Raw genomic sequence first — 18088 nt, 5'->3', positions numbered from 1 at the left:
TGGGAAACCAATAGCAAGAAACTCTGATTGGGTCATATATATATATCTTTTTGCCCCCAATATATATTACAGATCAGGCAAAAGCGAATTGGGAGTATATAAAAAGGGTCGAAAGCAGAAAACAATCTTAGTTCTGTCCTCTTTTCTACTAAGAGAAGTGTTAATTATAGAGGTTTTAACAACTCTTTGTGCTTGTGGAGGTTGGCAATTTCGCGCATGAACTACTAAGAGCCTGCATGCAAATGAACGCCAGCACACCTTACCTTATTAACATTTGGCTGATGAAACAGAAACCCCTGTTTGCACCTGTCTTTCTGTCAGCAGATGGGCAAACATACATGCTTGCAATACATGCTTGAAACACTCTGTTCTTGGACATGTTCTTTTTGTTGGCATTGACAGCTTAGCTTTGTTTATCATGCTTCATAGAAGCAGCTTTTCCTCCATGTCAAATAGCGCATGTAGTCACAAAAATTAGAATAGTTGGTTCAGGACAATAATCTCCATCAGTGTTTTTTGTATTGTAAGAAGAAATCTCTCCTAAATACATATGCAATAAAGCAAATTTGTAAAAAAAAAAAAAAAAAAAAAATTCCTTTGAGTCGATCATGGCAGCCAGTTTTTCAACACCAAAAATTTATAATGATGCGAAGTGATAGTAGATATCAGAATCCGTAATGTACATAATGTTACCCAGTTTTTACCCCATTTTCTCCCATTTTGGCCACTTGCCAAATCCCACACATTAGCTAGTTCTCACCTATCACTTGGCAATTACCAACTGGGGAGAGCGAAGCTAGCACATGCTTCCTCAAAGACACATGAAGCCAGCCACAGCATTTCTTCCACCTCCTGCTCATGCTATGTCACAGGGCAGCTGAACACTCAGAGGAAAGTACAAACTGACTCTTTCTGCATACATGAGCTCACAGACACGCATGATTGGTTAATGTTGCCCTGATTGACAGAGGAGAGAGTAATGTCATTTCTCTTACCCAAAGAGCAAGGCCAGTAACGTACTGTTGGGACTCCTGGTTATGGATGGCTATGGAATTTTTTTGGCTGCCACATGTTGGTAACATGCAAGTCCCCAGATTCTGTCAACTTGAAGAGTGACTAGGATCTCAGAAGAGGACCGAGAGAGGGCTTGTTGAACAGAGCCAAGGTCAAACATGTTAGCTGTAACAGGACAGGCATGTACAAAGGGAACGACATTGATTGTGTGACGCGCAGGATAACATCTCTGACCTGCTAGGTCATTTAACTGGAATGTTCCTGGGTACTCTTTGGGGGTGATCACCAATCAGGGCCAGGGCTAAATGGACCATTGTTCTGGCTAACTGTCAATCACACAGATATGTAGTAGCAACCTGTGAATCGATCAGTGTATATGATCAATGAATAATCCTAATCGCAATCTCTAGAGCATGCACCAAAAGCCAAGTTGATTACTTTGGTATTCTGTGTCAACATGAAAACCAAGCAGGAAATGTGGGTCTTTTTTGATAATGTCAGATGGAAGCTTTCCTTGGGCTGTGTTCCATTCTGAATCTTGGCCCCTTTAAAAAGGTCAAGCCAACCTGGAGCATAGCTGAGCTGACGTTTGGGAGAGGGTGGCTGGCGAGAGTGTTGTTAAGGTGATTGCTGCTTTGATTGCTACAAGCAGCCAGCATGTCCCCTTTAGCACTTTCTTTCTCTCTAACTCTTTCCCTTCCCTGGGATTGGGCTCACAGTAGTCATTTCGGCATACATCCCCCTCCCAGCAGATAAAAGAAGATAGAAGATGTGTCTGAAAAACTATAACGAGATGGAGCTAGGCTAGGGAATTGCATGGAGGTGACTGCCAATGCCTGGGTCTCTAAAACCATTGCAACCATAATAAAGGGCTGGAGAGATCTGCACTGTTATGTAATTGCATTCACAGGTGATATGGAATCATTGGGCTGGATTTTCCAGTTAATGCCGTGTGCTTTGCGTAAATATCCTGATGCACATTGAAATAAGCAAATAAGCAAATTAAATTAGGACATTTAATAGAGAAAGGGAGAAAACGGGGATGGAGGGCAAGACAACAATTCTTTTAGTAATTGTTTTATGTTGGGTAATCGTATAAAGGCTCTGGAATGACAAGCAGAGTAAAGAGAACCAATTCAGCATCACACGAAAGCGCGTCGACTGTGGAAATCGGGTGAAATTGAATGACTGCAGCGTGAAAAGGCGGCTTGAGAGCTGCAGCACTCACACACTCCACTAGACTGGATAAGAAGCGTGACAGTTCTGTCCTACTTGAGCAGGATGAGAATATCTATGGTTGGTTGTGTTGGTGGAAAATGTCCATGCAGGTGTCTGAAATGCTGCCTGTCTTGCCTCAACATGCGCGTGTGTGTTTCCTTTGCTACCCCAACCCCCCCTTCAGCCAGATGTGAGCTCTGCAGTCATTAAGATAACTGTCACGGCACATGCATTATCAGTGAGCCTGTATTTAAAGCACAATAAGATGCGGATAATAATCTACAATTATCCTCAGATGCACGTGAGCGGCAATCAGTGTCGTTTGGAGAATTACCAAGACGACTAGACAAAAGACACTTCAGCTGGTTCTATATTCAGCAAAGTATAATTGTGACAGAGACTGTCAAGCATAGCAGGAGCACCGAGGTACCTGGTGTTCGTCTGTATATCCTTGATGAAATGGAGAGCAGAACAAGGCATTGTTTGGTTTAAAGTTTTCTGAGATGTGGGGTCGTCTTTTGCCATGAGTTTGGAAGGAGGAAAGAAAAAACATCAAAGTTGGATGCTTTCTATCAGCATAGTTATTGTCAGATGCAAGAACATGATGCATTTCACTGAAACCTTTGTTTATTTGCAAGCAGTTAAAGACATTCTGTTTTTTTTCCCCCACCAATTCAGTGCATATAAAGAGATGGCATTCAGTTAAAAAAAGACCGATTTCCCAAGGCATACATACAAAACCAAGTCTGTGGTTTTGTAGTTTGGTCTGTGGAGAACAAGCAGTGCTTTGATATCCAAAGGCATAATACACAGAGGGGTGATGATGAGACATGATGATGAAATTCATACACTTGTTCATGTAAGTTACCCATTGGGGTAAACGACTCTCTCAGGCCCTCTTATAAATATTTGAAGAGTCTCTAAATGAATTCTACAAGCAAACACTACACTAATCTACTTTGCTTGTAAATGCTATAGAGTGGCAAAATGAATGAATTTCCTCCCTTGAGGTGTGTTGTTTAATTAAACTTTTAGGTACCTGACTTTCTCTTTCTCTCTGTTTTTTCTTTTCCAGTCTGCTCGCAGTACTCGAGGGGCGTATTCGCCATTTTCGGCCTATACGACAAGCGCTCCGTGCACACACTGACGTCCTTCTGCGGAGCGCTGCACATCTCCCTCATCACGCCCAGTTTCCCCATCGAGGGCGAGAGTCAGTTTGTGCTGCAGTTGAGGCCGTCTATACGAGGAGCTCTGCTCAGCATCCTTGACCACTACGACTGGAACCGCTTCGTCTTCCTATATGACACTGATCGGGGTGAGGCTCGAGCACACACACGCACACACACATGTATTGGTGCGATGAGGTGATATGTAATATATTTAAACAGATCAACAGTAGGTTTATAGCATTTAGTCATAGTGATCAGATGCAGTATAAAAAGAGCATATGTTTACTAATCAGTGAAGAAGGTTCAGAGCTTAATGGTATTTAATAGTTGTAGATTTCAGTAGTGGCTGTAAGAAGTGATGGACTCCTCTTTTTGTGAAGGCTTTTTTTTTCCATCCTGCTAGTGTTTTCCTAAAAGAAATTGCTGCTGTGGTTTTGTTTCTTCTGGAACATACGCCAGATCCTGAGCTCCCAGATCCCAACGAACACTTCCGCAGCGAAGAATCAGAGCCTTGTCTTTCCCCCTCCCTTGTCTTTTCTCTTTCCTCTCCATCAGTGTCTTTTCTTCTCTCTTCCTCTTCCCCCAGTGTGCTAGACTGCTACACTGGCAGGAGTCCCGGAGGAGAGCTGTGGCTTCTGCTCTGACACGTTTCTAAAAGCGCACACTCTCTTCCTGTGAGAGTCTGGCAGATGAGCTACTGATACATCTGACTTTATCCTCATCTGTCATCACAGAATGTGTGTTTTGAGTAGGTCTACATTGGATAAACAACTCAGTTACCCACAGGATCAAATCCAGAAAAAAAGGGGACAGCTCCAAGTAATATATAGTGCTTACTAGTGTAATTGACAGTCTGGTCATTTTTTTCAACGTATATATGTAAGGAATAAAACATTTCAGGATGTGCAGTTATAGGAAAATAATCAGTGACAGGGTGGTGTGATGCAGCCCGACATGAAGCGCAGTTCCTTTTACCACCCCAATGTTGCGTATTTTCAAATAACAGCACGTCCTGTAGTATTTTATTCCTCTTATACCACAGCTGTTTGCCAGTGCTTTGATTTTTTTATTTATGAAAAAACATTGCGTCATGCATTTCATCGGTTTCTAGTCACATTTAATGTTGTCAGTTCCTTTTATCACTTTTTATCACTAGGTACCAGCTACAAACCTTGAGAAACCAGACACAAAAAGGAATCAATTCTCTTCTAGGTGACACCCCATAGTGGGATTATGTTATTATATACAGTCATATAAACTATTTTGCACCTGATGTGTGAGTTACAGTAAGATGATCAGAGAATACAGTAACTACAGGGACTTAATATAACGTGCATTAGAAGGATGCTTATGGAGAATAATAATGTAGAATCAGGCTGCTTTCCCACTAGCGCAGGTTTTGTGTGTTACAAAATACTTTTTCATTACAGCAGAGCACTTTTTTCCCCCAGCAAAGCACCAAGTAACATCATGCACTTATTTCTTTTCTTCTTCTTCCTTTTTTTTTTCAACCTCGAAGCACACACAACACCTTTTTAACTTAAGTATATATTGATCCATTGATTACATTTTAATGTAAATATAGATAACACAGTTAGTTTTGCGCCATTCATGATATCATCACTGTTCCAACTTTAACCATACAGTGGGCTAAAAAAGGCGAGTGTGGAATCAGTATAATGATACCCGTGTATTAGGGACATGGATAAGAGAGTAGATGGGTACCATCTAATTATCTAATTATTTGACATGCTTTGAATATCTAATATATAATCGCTGCAGAAAAAAACAGACAAATAAATAAAAGCTTAACATGGTTGCTTTGCCCTGCTGGGCTGGCTGGCAAATATACAAAAGCACACACGCACACGCACACACACACACACACACACACACACACACACACACACACACAGCCTCAGGCTACAGATTTATCAGATATTAATCAGTGCTCTGTTCTGTGTTGGTTATTAGAAGTAAAGGCTGTGGCTGTAAATTGAATGTGAAGGCGTTTTAAAACTATCTGGTGCAGAAAGCTGCAGCTATGCTGGAGTTCTGCTGGTGTGATGATGTATCAGATATCAGAGAAGACTGACAAGTAACCAGTGCTGGTCCTCAGTGGGAAACCATTGCCCATATGGGAATAAAAAACTAATATAAAACTAGAGAAGCCAAATTTGATTTCAAACGGATTATACATGTATTAAATGGTTTTCATCTCCGGGGTTTCCTGTACTCCAGAGCCGATGAGCTGCTGTTCATATGTATTAATACATTCTCATTAAATATAATGATAGGAAAATTGTACTTTGAGTATTATTCAGAATCACTTCTTGTAGTCTTACTCAATTACATGTCCAATAAACACAACAGTCAAACTTTTTACTCCTAACATTTCATTTTAGAAACTTCAATTACTCATTACAAGACTCGAAGATTATGAGAATTTTTTTTTTGCCTAGATGCTGATCCATTTAATTTAATTGCCAATCTGATTAAATGCATTTGACCTTTTTTTTTTTTTTTTTAACGATATTTAACTTTCAGTCAAATCTGTAATCATTTGTATTGATACCACAAAACCAGTAATCTTTCTATAAGTGTCGCTTGCTCCTTATACATTAGAGGTAGTTAAAAAAAAACACACAACCTGATCTCATGGAAAAGTGTGGTTGGATTTTGTCCAGTTTCACTTCCAACATCTATGGTTTAGCTGTAACATTTATGATTTGTGACCCTTTGCTGCAGCTAAATGGGAGACACCTGAAGAGACCTTTTTTCTAGCTAAAACAGCATTCAGACCAAACATGTATAAAATTCACCTCACAGAAAAGCAAATTCACTGAAGGGTAAAGGACACAGGACATTTAAAAAAAAGCTTTACGTTAACTTTATCTAGGTGAACTCTGACCTCTGTATTCATAAGCCTCGGTCTTGTGAGTCAACAGGACTGTGACCTCTTTGCTCAATAAAAGAAATGGAGAAGTTGCATATTGTTACGAAGCAGATACACTGGACTTTTGTCTTGCTGTTCTTTTTTTTTTTTAGTATTACTTGGTGCATAAAAATACACTAGGGGTTCTGGAGTAAAATTATGTTTTGTTTTGCTTTTTTTTCTGCACAGATTTTCTGGTTAATAATGTTGGCACATCTGGAGCCCTGCTCGTAACTCTAACTTTAACCTTAATTGCTTTAAAAGAGGTGTGTGAATTGTGCGAACAAATTTGCATATTTGAGATCATTTAGGGGGGAAAAAATCTTAATATTTTACATAAAATGGGTTTCTTTTTTAAGACCCCAGTAACATAATACCCCATATATTCATGCAATTATAACTTTTCTGACTTTCCAGTCCCGGGAGGTCTAAAGCAAGATTTTAATTCGGAGGCTCCCAGTCACAGTGTATTACCTCTTTTAATTGATGATACATAAGAGAATTTATGCAATTTTTTTGTTTGCTATAGAGAACAACTTTAAACTAATCTGAGTCCATAATCTACCTGTAAAATATCTGTAGGTTCTGTACCTGTAAAATATCTGTATATTGTCAAAATTTCCATTGGCTACAACAGTGACTTTTTTTTTTTGCTAATTTAACTAGAAAAACAATCCTTCTAGTAATACAATATATCCACAAGCTAACATCAGTTACTTTTACATGTTTTAAAACAATGAAATTAAATGTTTATACGGATACTTATACATAAAATGTGTTGCTACAAAACTTAGATTCAGAGATGTTCAGGATAAATAATTGGGAAACATTTTTTTGTGTATATGTTTACATTCACATGTCAGTAGACAGCTTATTCATTGAGGATCAATGCAATATGGTCACCATATTGATTTATATCACTCTGAATCACATGATCTATGATTCCAACCAAAAACATAAACAACAAAAACATGAACCAATACAATTGGAAGGCGATCCATCATCCTGCTTGTTGGGTAAAAACAATATCACTGATTGCCAGTGCTGGCTCCAGTGCCTCACCATTTGGAAATTTAGGCTATGGATGGTAGAACATGCTAGCAGTAGGCTAGCAATCATGAACAGACATGATTCCCAAATGGTGAACTGCAAGCTTGCCAGATTAGGCATAGGTTAATCCATTAATTATCGAAGCGAAAGGGAGGTGGTGCCAATTTCTGATTGTGACCATAAGGGTCCATTTTACATGGACATCTGCTCATCCTGGAGTCAAGTGGCCCTAGGAGGCTGGGGGTGTCTCTCCAGCAGCCACATTAACATATCTAACACAAAGCAACGTGGCAGGCTGAAATTAAAACTCTACTCATCAGTGCTTTGAGATTCTCAACAACATCTCAAAGCTGAGAGAACGTGCAGCTCTTTGTGCCTGCTAGTGTGACTTAATGAACTCAGAATCACAGTTTTGCGTGTTATTTCAGGCAAGTGCTGATCTGTTTTATGGAGGTGAGAAGAAGCTGCTGGGAAAAGAGAATCTTCACACTACTATTCAGATATCACATGCTAGGGGGCTGTTTTGGTGACTCATACCTTAAAATGGCCATAAAATGACACATTTGTGTGGTTTGGCATCCTGGAAACACATCCTGATTTTGCCAAGTAACAAGCATCTCTGTTAAATCAAGTTAAATCTGATTCACCAAATTAAAACTTAATTTGGCTAATACAAAAACTTAAATGACATCATCACTAAGCTTGACATACTGCTTCAGGAATAAAATACAGGTTTCAGCATGATTTCATAGTTAGCCTAATCTTAGTTTTCTTGATAGTGAACGAATATTATTAAGTTGCGCAATATGAGTTAACCAAATATATGCTAGTTTGCTGGTGGACCTGACTAATGACATTAAGTACACAATTAAAAAAAAAAAAAAACTTGAGCTGCCTCAGAATAGTGAACTTGACTAGATATGAAACAAAATGTAACTACTGATAGAGACATAATGTTAGTTAAGCTTAACTAAGCAGAATTGTTAGTTGGCACATCTTCATTAAATAAACAGTGTAGCTATAATCTAGTAAGCTAACATAGGTAGAGAAGATTTGTTGAGACAGTTAGCATGCTAATTTAGCAAGCACACTATCCTTCCAGTAAAGACAATACATGCACAAGCTAACAGCAGTCATTTTTATATCTTTCAAAGCAATGAAATAATATTTTTACACAGATTCTTAACACATGAAATATGTTACCACAGCACTTAGATTCACTGATGTTCAATGGAAATGTGGTACAGGTTTTTTAGGAACAGTATGGTAGGGCTTTCTATCTAGAATGTTATGGCTGTCGAGCTGCTCAGCACATCGCAGTGTTGAAAAACATGCAAAATAAACTCGCAATCCTCATTCTGAGTTATGATGACAGCCTCTTTTCTTCTACAGGATACTCTATCCTGCAGGCCATCATGGAGAAAGCAGGTCAGAATGGCTGGCAGGTCAGTGCAATCTGCGTGGAGAACTTCAATGACGCAAACTACCGGCAGCTCCTGGAGGACCTGGATCGCAGGCAGGAGAAAACATTCGTCATAGACCTGGAGCCAGAGCGACTCACCAACATGCTGGAGCAGGTACAACTCAGATGATCGCACAAAAAGCAAATGAGAAATACATGACTTTTTTACATCCGATCGTTTCACATGTGTGTGAATGCACCCATGAAAATCCCAGGAGAACAGCAGTATTTCTGAAATACTCGAAGCCTGTCTGGCACCGACAACCATGCCACAGTTAAAGTCACTGGGATCACATTTTTTCTCCATTCCGATGTTTCATTTGAACATTAACTGAAGTTTTTGACCTGTATCTGCATGATTTTATACATTGTTTTGTTGCCACATGATTGGCTGATTAGATATATGCATGAATGAGCAGGTGTTCAGGTGTTCCTATAAGTGTATAAGTGAGTGTATATATTCATATATACTATATGGCCAAAGGTTGGACACCGGACCATCACATCCATATGTGCTTTTTGAACAGCCCATTCCAGATTTAGTTCCACTCTGCTGTTATAATAACCTCCACACTTCTGGGACAGCTTTAGACTAAATTTGCTCATTCAGTCACAAGATTGTTAGTAAGGTCAGGTACTGATGTTGGGTGAGGAGGTCTGGGGTGCAATCAGCGTTTCAGGTTCATCCCAAAGGTGTGCAGTGGGGTTGAGGTCAGGGCTCTGTGCAGGACACCCAAGTTCTTCCACTCCAACTTTGGCAAATCATGTCTTCATGGACCTCAGGTTGTGCACAGGGGCATTGTCATGCTGGAACAGGTTTGGGCCACTTAGTTCCAGTGAAGGGAAATTGTAATACTACAACATAGAAAGACATTCTAGACAGTTGTGTGCTTCCAACATTGTGGCAACAGTTTGAGGAAGAACCACATAAATGTGTGATGGTCAAGTGTCCAAATACTTTTGGCCATACTTATGGCCATGTAGTGTATATATATATATATATATATGTACTCCTCCTTCCTTCAATAAACCCACCAGCATCCCCTCTTGAGGGCCATGAAGTTTTTTAGGGTAGGATTTACACAATTATTCAATACTTGTACAGTTTACATCATTTTAAGTGCCTTCTTTTTGAGTTCCTTCCTCCTTCTGATCAGGGGTATGCAAACAGAATAAAAAAACAAAGAAACAAGTGCATGTTCAGAAGATGAAAGAAAGAAAAAGAGAAAAAAAATTGTTTGTTAACCACAGTATTTTCTACAATGATCAGCACTGTATCAAAGAGGCAGTTTGTCATTTTTAGAGCCTGTTGCTTACATGGTTTGCAATTGCAATTGCTATGAAATATTGACAAGCCCTCCCCTTCTGCCAGCTGACACCATTTAAACTATGTATGGGTTTTTTTATGGACCAGAAAAAAGTTAATATTGGCCTGAAATGAAATACCTAGCAAGATCTGATCTATAATATGATTATTATAGGTCTAGAAATACTGTTCAAAATTATGGACCGAAGAGTCTAAATATCCTCCTTCTGACATGGAAAATGCCACTGTACTCTGAGGTCATAGCAGTTAAAAACAGCATGCAAATTCCTATTTTTGACATGGCAACCATGTTTTTGGTAGAACATCTGGAAATGAGGTCAACACAATGTTGGTGGTCTAGACTTAAGAGCTGATTAGCATATTACATGCATACAGAAATAAGACTTCAGTCCCGCTTACTGCAGTCTGCAAGCATTTAGCTACAAATGACTGCATGTGCTTAAAAGCCTACAACCCAGATACAAGATCTGTAAACAACCAGATGTACTACATGTAAGTGTGTCTATAGTTAAAAAACTTCTAACTGAACAAACAAGTAGATTAAAACTGTTTACAATGATTTAGTGTGCAAGTGCGTTTTCTATATGCTGTGACAGATTTTCACGTGATTGCCTTTCAAAATAATTTCCCTCTCTGTCACACTTCTTTGAGATATGAGAGGCCGTATTTACTTAATATCTCTGCGCTGACAGAACATTATAAGCTGAGGCAGTCTCTATTATTACTGTTAATTAAAAACAGCAGAAGTCTGATTTCCCCCTCGGCTGGTGGCACAGGCGTTTCATTCAGGTGTCGAGTGAACGGTGACGATGTGTGTGTTGTGTTTGCAGATTGTGAGCGTTGGCAAGCATGTCAAAGGCTACCATTACATCATGGCAAATTTGGTGAGTGAAATTGTTTTTCCTCTTTACTTCCTCCTTCTTCCTTCCTGCATATTTCCTCAATTCACATCCTCCTACTCTTCCTTCCTCCCTCTGTGGTTTTCTTAATCTTTTTCCTTTTCAAGATGTCGAGTCTAATTCATATTCCGGGCTGCAGCACCGGTGACAAAACAGAACAGGCATGGGATTGGCTCACGAGGGCAAGCAGGGGGACGAGTGTTTACAGAATCAGGCTTATCACAGGCCAGCTTGAATATTTCTCTTCCTCTCTCTTTTGTCCACTGCAACAGGGTTTTAAGGACATCAATCTGGAGCGTTTCATGCATGGTGGGGCAAACGTGACAGGCTTTCAGCTGGTGGACTTCAGCAATCCCATGGTGATTAAACTCCTGCAGCGCTGGAACAAGCTGGACCAGAGAGAGTACCCCGGCTCAGACGTCCCTCCCAAGGTAAACTCACTCACACCATGATTCAAATGTACCAGTTCCTGCTAAAATATATTCTACCCAGAATGTAAAGTTTGTCAGAAGGTAAATTTGAGTGATAGAGATGCAGATTTCTCCTGACAAACTAGAACTATCTGTCATGGATTCCCTCTTCGTGTAGTGGTTCCCATGGTGACAAGCATCATGTGATAAAATTTTGGTTCTAGATCTGTCTCTGCCCTTGCCCTGTCTGTTTTTTTGTTTTTTTTTAAACCAATTGTGTTCACCTGTTCTGTGTTTTGTTTCTTATATCATTTGTATGTCATTGTTTGTTGCAGTGTCTTATCTATAATATCACACTTTTTTGTCATTATGTCTAAGCGACGCTTTGATTGTCTGAATCATAGAGTTTTCTAGTTGTGCTTTTCTATAGTTTTGACCCTAGTTCCTGTTCCTCATTTCTGATTATGGATTGTCATAGCAACAGCACTGTGGTATGAATATATGAAGCATTTTATTTGTTTACATAGATTATTTCAATGGTTTTAAAAAAACCTGTTCAAGTCTATCTTAATGCAGGACTGAAAACTGAAAAGATTTTTCACCAGGATTTAAACAGTGTCAAACCCACTAATAATAACAGTCTAAGCAGAATACTTGGTTTGCTAGTGTTCTGTACATTTCATCACCCAAAGCCCCGTATGCAATGTATTATTCTGTATATTATAGATCCGCTGTATATGCAATGATTAAGCTTCTTTCAGCATCAGCAGTTTCCCATTAGCCATCCTGTGTGTAACGTTGCCAGAGATGCTCAAGCCGCTGCTGCATTTCAGTCCTTTTCCTTTCACCGTGATTGCGCATCCCCACGGGAACTGATTAGGATGACAGTCAGTAGAGAATGCCATGAGATTGACGTGCTGAAGGAAATCCTCTTGCCGTGGCCTTGAGGGATGCTGCATTAGGACGGCTTTTCCTAAGCACACGCTGCTGGCGTGGACTGGGACCTGTGTCCTCGAGAGGTTACAGGCTTTAATGGCTCACAGAGGGACACTTGGCCAGCAGTGTTTTTTTTGTGTGCGTGTTTGTGTGTTTGACCACATATGGACATAGAAATCTGTGATTCATACACATTGTGACTGACTGCAGGTCTAACAGCATGGATCTGGCATTGCCTCCTCTCTCTGTGTGTTTGTTCAAAGCCGTGTTATTTGCATAGCCAAAGCCACACTCAATGCTCGCCTAGCACTTAATTGAAGCTCTTTTGGTGCCACGGCTATTCTCGGAGTCCCTGAAGTCTGTGCTATCCTCTTCATCATCTGAATCCTCAGCAGCTGCACCCGGCTCAGTCCTCTTGTTTAAGGGCTTAGATAAATTTGTGCCCCGCTCTGAACTGCAGAGGTCCAGATGAAACGGAGGGCATTACTGCAGGATGAATGGGGCTGAACGCGTTCTCTTTAACCCCCCACCCTGGTGCTAACGGCAGGCTGCTTTTCTCCTCGGCATCACCCCAAAGCCTCTCTAATGAATCTAAGGGAATGATGTAACATCCGCCTCCTGGCCTGGAGGACATAATGAACTCCCGTCATCTTTGATAATTAATACATGACTGCAGCGCTGTGCTAGTCTCTCTACACATATCCTGCTTTCTTCATCTCCACCTTCTTCCTCTCTCCCATGCTCTTCTGTCTGTCTCCTTCATCTCCTCTGACAATCTGATGTTTTTCGCATTGAGGTCTCTCTATGGGTTTAGTGTTTTGTTTGTAAAGGAAAAAATCTGTGCCAGCAGTCCTTCACCTCTTACACCTTTTCTCAAAGCTTTGAACTGCCTTCAAACAGATAAGAGTGGCTGAACAGTGAGGCATGGAAAAGGAGGGACAGAAAGAAAAGGCAGAAGTGTTATTCACTCGAGAAGAGCGGATTAAAACCGAGTTTAGTAGCAGTAGCAGGTCAGAGTGTCTGGTTCACGGACCAGACATGCACACTGAAAGCAAATTTGTTCTCCAAAATGCCCCATTGGTTTCATTTTCAGCAGGGAATTATAATAATGCACTGATTACCTAAATTCAACGTTATGCAAAAGCCCAGCCTTAGCTCTTAGCCCTGACCAATCAGCACTCAAGGGGAAAGTTACAGTTCTCTGACGTTGATGTAAATAGTTTCACCCAATTACAAAATTTTCTGGGTTCGTTATACTGTGTGACTCCAAATTCCATGATTAGAACAATAAATATAGCTATAAGTAGCGATCTCCGGGGTCCAAGCACCCTTTGCATATAACATTCACATTGGCCAATTTTTCCCAAGTTGCATAGAACACTAAGGAGACCATAGTGTTGTGGCAGTAGCTCAGTGCAAACTCTGTAAAATGCCTGTAGAAAGCTGATTGGCTGATGCCAGCCATGTTTTTTTTAGTAACCCAGTAGTCATTAGATATTCGTTTTCAGCTTGTAAAGTTTCCATACTACATGGTTATAAAAAAAAAAAGTTAAATGACAAAAAAATGTCGCCTAACAGAAGGTCATTGATGATCGTTTAAAGCAAGTTCCTTAAATTTGCTGTTTAATGTCATTTACTTTTTATTTCATTTTTCATTCATTCATCTTCAGTAACTCCTTTATCCTGGTCAGGGTTGCACTGGATCCAGACCCTATCCCAGGAACACTGGGTGCGAGGTGAGAATACTCCTGGATGGAACGGGGGCACCATGCCCTCAAACATCCACACATTCATTCACACCTAGGGGCAGCTGATGCTGAATAAACACTAATAGATTATTATTATGTATGTGTTGTTTTGACTGCTTTTGTATTTGGTAAGTCTCTTCTGCAAATGTGGTCTTTAAAATGGCCTTTAAAAGGCTTAAACGTGTATAATTTGCAGACAGCCTGTAATCAAACACATATTTCTTTAAAATCCACTTTAAAGACTGACAGGTTCATTTGCATACCTTGTTATTAACATTCACACCCTAGGGGCTAGGGGCAAAAAGCAGAGCTAAAATACTGGTACTTGTGCAGTGTCCATGTAGAGAGACAGAGAGAGAGGAGAGACAGAGAGAGAGCGAGAGAGAGAGAGAGAGCAAAAGAAAAACTTGGGTGAGGTGAGTCATATCGTCATATCACACGTCTCATACAGACATGCACATGTTTCTTTGCATTTGTCAACAGCGAAGACAGATGTGCTTATATGCACTGTATCCATGGAACGCAGTGTCCTTCTCTCCTCAAGCCCCTCCCCCAGAAACTGAACATGCATGTGTAATTTAACATGCTGAAAAAATGTCCAACGACATGCTCATATGAGTCTAACTCAGTGTTTAACTGCTCTCTTCTCCCTTCTCTATTCCCCATTTGCGTGGTTTCTCTTGTTCATGCTGACACACTCGCTGAACCCTTTTTTTGTGCCACAGAAGCATGACGTTATTTCTGTAATGCAGCTGTTCTTTATCTGAACCAGCAAATGCAGTGTATTGTCAAGCTCAGTACTTTGTCTTTTGAAGCAACCAAATTTCACTGATTTGTCTCTTTATTTAAGACGTGTTGCTATAGTTCAGCACTGTTTCAATTCCTGAGCATTTGCTACAGTGCTTACCTTATTTAAATACCTTTATATATGTCTGATCACTGTTGCTATAGTACTGCAAATTTCCCTTTAGCCAGGGGATTTTCTGTGGAGTAGCACATCTACCATAAAAACACTAACAACTGAGCAAGATTTGTACAAAAATGATCAAATATACAACGTGGCTTTATATGTCACTGGTTTGTCCTAATTTTGCAGCATAGCAGATGTTTCTGGATAACAAGAGCTGTGCTAAGGGTAAAGTTTCATCAGCCATTTAAAAACTTGAGCATATGGCACCACCATTTGACTTCTATTTACTTTATTCACTTCAACATAGTATTTAGCATAAAATTCTGGTTTTAATTACACAATGTAGCTGTTCAGCAGCATTAGGTAAACTATCCATCTACCAAACACAACACAACACAGCTAGCTAGCTAGTTAGTGGTAACTATCTGTTATGAAGAAGCTAGCAAAGTTTGCTAACTTATTTTAGGTAAACTACAGGGTGCCCCAAAATTCTCCATACATAGGGGAAATTAACACTTTTTAGCAAAATGGCTTCAAATTTTTTCATAGTTTATGTTATATTTTTTTCAGATAGCCTTTAAGAACTCCTTTGACAAAAGAAGAACGTGTTGAAATTATTTTCATGGCTGGATTGGAAAGCTGTCGCAAGGCTGCGATGGACTTTAACAGGAAACGTGGCAAGCACATCACACACAACACTGTTGCCAAACTTATTAACAAATTCAGAAAGACTGGAAGTGTTGCAGACCAACTGAGAAGTGGACATCCACGAACATCCACTGATGAAGGCACAACCCACGTGGTGCTGTATAATATTGTGTAATAAAAAGAAGTAGATTAAATTTAATAGGAATCCTATTAATGTCGACAGAGGTGAAACTCCTAATATTATCAAGTTTTTTAATCTTGTGATCAAGTTTAATTTAAAATCCACCCTTGCTCATTTAGGGATTTCCTGAAATTCTCACAAATCAGGACAAGGTTAAAAAATATCATGTCCTATAACCTGTACAATACAGTAAACTTATTGTGTTGATTTCAAAGATACAGTCATATATTTACGAAGGCAATATTTGTGTTTGTGCATGTTTTTTTCTTTTCTGTAACTCTATCAAAATTACACTATCATGGAATGAAGCACAAAGCCCAGAGGTGGAGGTAGTATGCATTTGAACGAGAGCAGCACAGGATGCTTGGTATTTAGATGACCTTTACGTGACCTTCTCTCTATGCAGTACACCTCCGCTCTGACATACGATGGAGTGATGGTGATGGCAGAGGCCTTCAGGAACCTGCGCAGGCAGAAAGTGGACATCTCACGCAGGGGCAATGCCGGAGACTGCCTGGCAAACCCGGCAGCTCCCTGGAACCAAGGCATCGACATGGAGCGCACACTAAAACAGGTATGCAGAGCCAGAAAGTGGACGGAGTAGGAAAGAAGGGATTACTGAAGATACGCAGTGTCAGTGGGATAAAATACCCTGCTTTTACCTGTCGCAAATGATTGTGTATACCAGAAGCTTGTGTTAGCCTTTATTCTCCTCAACTGGTAGCTGTTTACAATAATAAAATCAGCTAGCTATTACTAAATTTTGAGAAAACTGGGTTACAATCAAACACTAAAAAAGTAAGCAAGAATAATCGAGTCTATGTTGTGCATGTAGTGTGTTGTTTAGCATTACTTGCAATATTGTTAGCTAGTTTAACTAGTTAGCTAAGCTGACAACTGAAAATTTGTGGAATTGCTAGTTGGCTTGCTAATAACTAGCCACACTAGCTAGCTATGTTAACTTGTTAGATTAGGCTTCATAAATGGATTCCTTTACAAGATACATTTGGACCCAGATGGTAATAATATTAAGAAAGATTTGAAAAAATTGAATAAGTTGTAATAATTTAGAGACCACATAAAGTATCTTAGTAAGATGTTGGGCCACCACGAGCCACCAGACCAGAGTCATTGCACCTTGACTACAAGTCACTGGAACTGTGCTAGAGGGATGAGCACCATTCTTCTAAAAGCTATTCCCTCAGTTGGTGTTCTGATGATGGTGGTGGATAGCGCTGTCTAACACGTCACTCCAAAATCTCCCAAAGGTGTTCAGTTGGTTCAGATCTGGTGAGTGTGGAGGCCATAGCATATGATTGACATCAATGCCATCCTCATCAAACCATTGAGTGAGCCCTCATATCCTGTGGATGGAGGCGGAAGAGACCACACTCATCAAGGATAGAAATGTTTCATCACAGGATTAAAGGAGATCAGTCAGAAGAACTGTATTGATTTGCAATGAGGCTGCTTCCTTCTGAGGAGGAAAGTATGCACAGAGCATGCCAGCAAAAATATTTCCCCCACATGACATAACAGAACCACTTGTTTTTCATTTCATTTGTCACCCATCACAGATCTATGTAGTCTATACATGGGGGACACTTCAGGGGAGTATATACACTGGGATATCTTGGGTACTACTATGTATTTATGGTTTTCCTCCACTGGAACTGGTGTGAGCTCTTGAAGGGCTGTATATTCAAGAAAAAAAAGAGAGAGAGACACCTAAGCCAGTCTATAAGGGTGAAAATAGAAGTTGATGAGTAAAGTGAAGTTGTGTTAGTTAAATAGTTGAGGTGAGAGTGATAGTGAGAGTGCAATACGAAGTGTTAAGCTTAGAGAGGAGAATAATTGAAGAGCAAGCAGAAGCGGCAGTGTAATGGGAGTGTGAGAGGCAGCAGCTGGATAAGCAGTAATTACATTGTTTATCGCCACAATCCAGGTCCGGCTCCAAGGATTAACAGGAAATGTCCAATTTGACCACTATGGGCGCCGAGTCAACTACACTATGGACGTGTTCGAGTTGAAAGGCAACGGCCCCAGAAGAGTAAGATCTGCAGCATGTCTCATCTGTGCCATCTGTATCATCACAGATTTGTCTTTCCATTTCCATTTTTAATGTATAACTCTTCATAGATACAAAAAGATTTATTTAGCTTTTACCACATTCAAGTAAAT

The 18088-nt window shown here is 40.0% G+C and overlaps 1 protein-coding gene across 5 annotated transcripts in view; it reads left to right on the top strand.

Moving 5' to 3' along the window:
- Positions 1–18088, top strand: part of gria4b (glutamate receptor, ionotropic, AMPA 4b) — a 107817-nt gene that overhangs the window by 44581 nt on the left and 45148 nt on the right. For all 5 annotated transcript variants that reach the window (XM_026938474.3, XM_026938473.3, XM_053240393.1 and 2 more), the window contains exons 3-8: positions 3308–3547; positions 8779–8963; positions 11006–11059; positions 11347–11505; positions 16314–16481; positions 17853–17957. In XM_026938474.3, the coding sequence (XP_026794275.1) occupies positions 3308–3547; positions 8779–8963; positions 11006–11059; positions 11347–11505; positions 16314–16481; positions 17853–17957 (911 nt within the window). The remainder of the gene's footprint in view (positions 1–3307; positions 3548–8778; positions 8964–11005; positions 11060–11346; positions 11506–16313; positions 16482–17852; positions 17958–18088) is intronic.

This window comes from Pangasianodon hypophthalmus, chromosome 15 (assembly GCF_027358585.1).
Source record: "Pangasianodon hypophthalmus isolate fPanHyp1 chromosome 15, fPanHyp1.pri, whole genome shotgun sequence".
In the NCBI taxonomy this organism is placed as follows: Eukaryota; Metazoa; Chordata; class Actinopteri; order Siluriformes; family Pangasiidae; genus Pangasianodon; species Pangasianodon hypophthalmus.
This window is presented reverse-complemented; position numbering and strand designations above follow the sequence as displayed.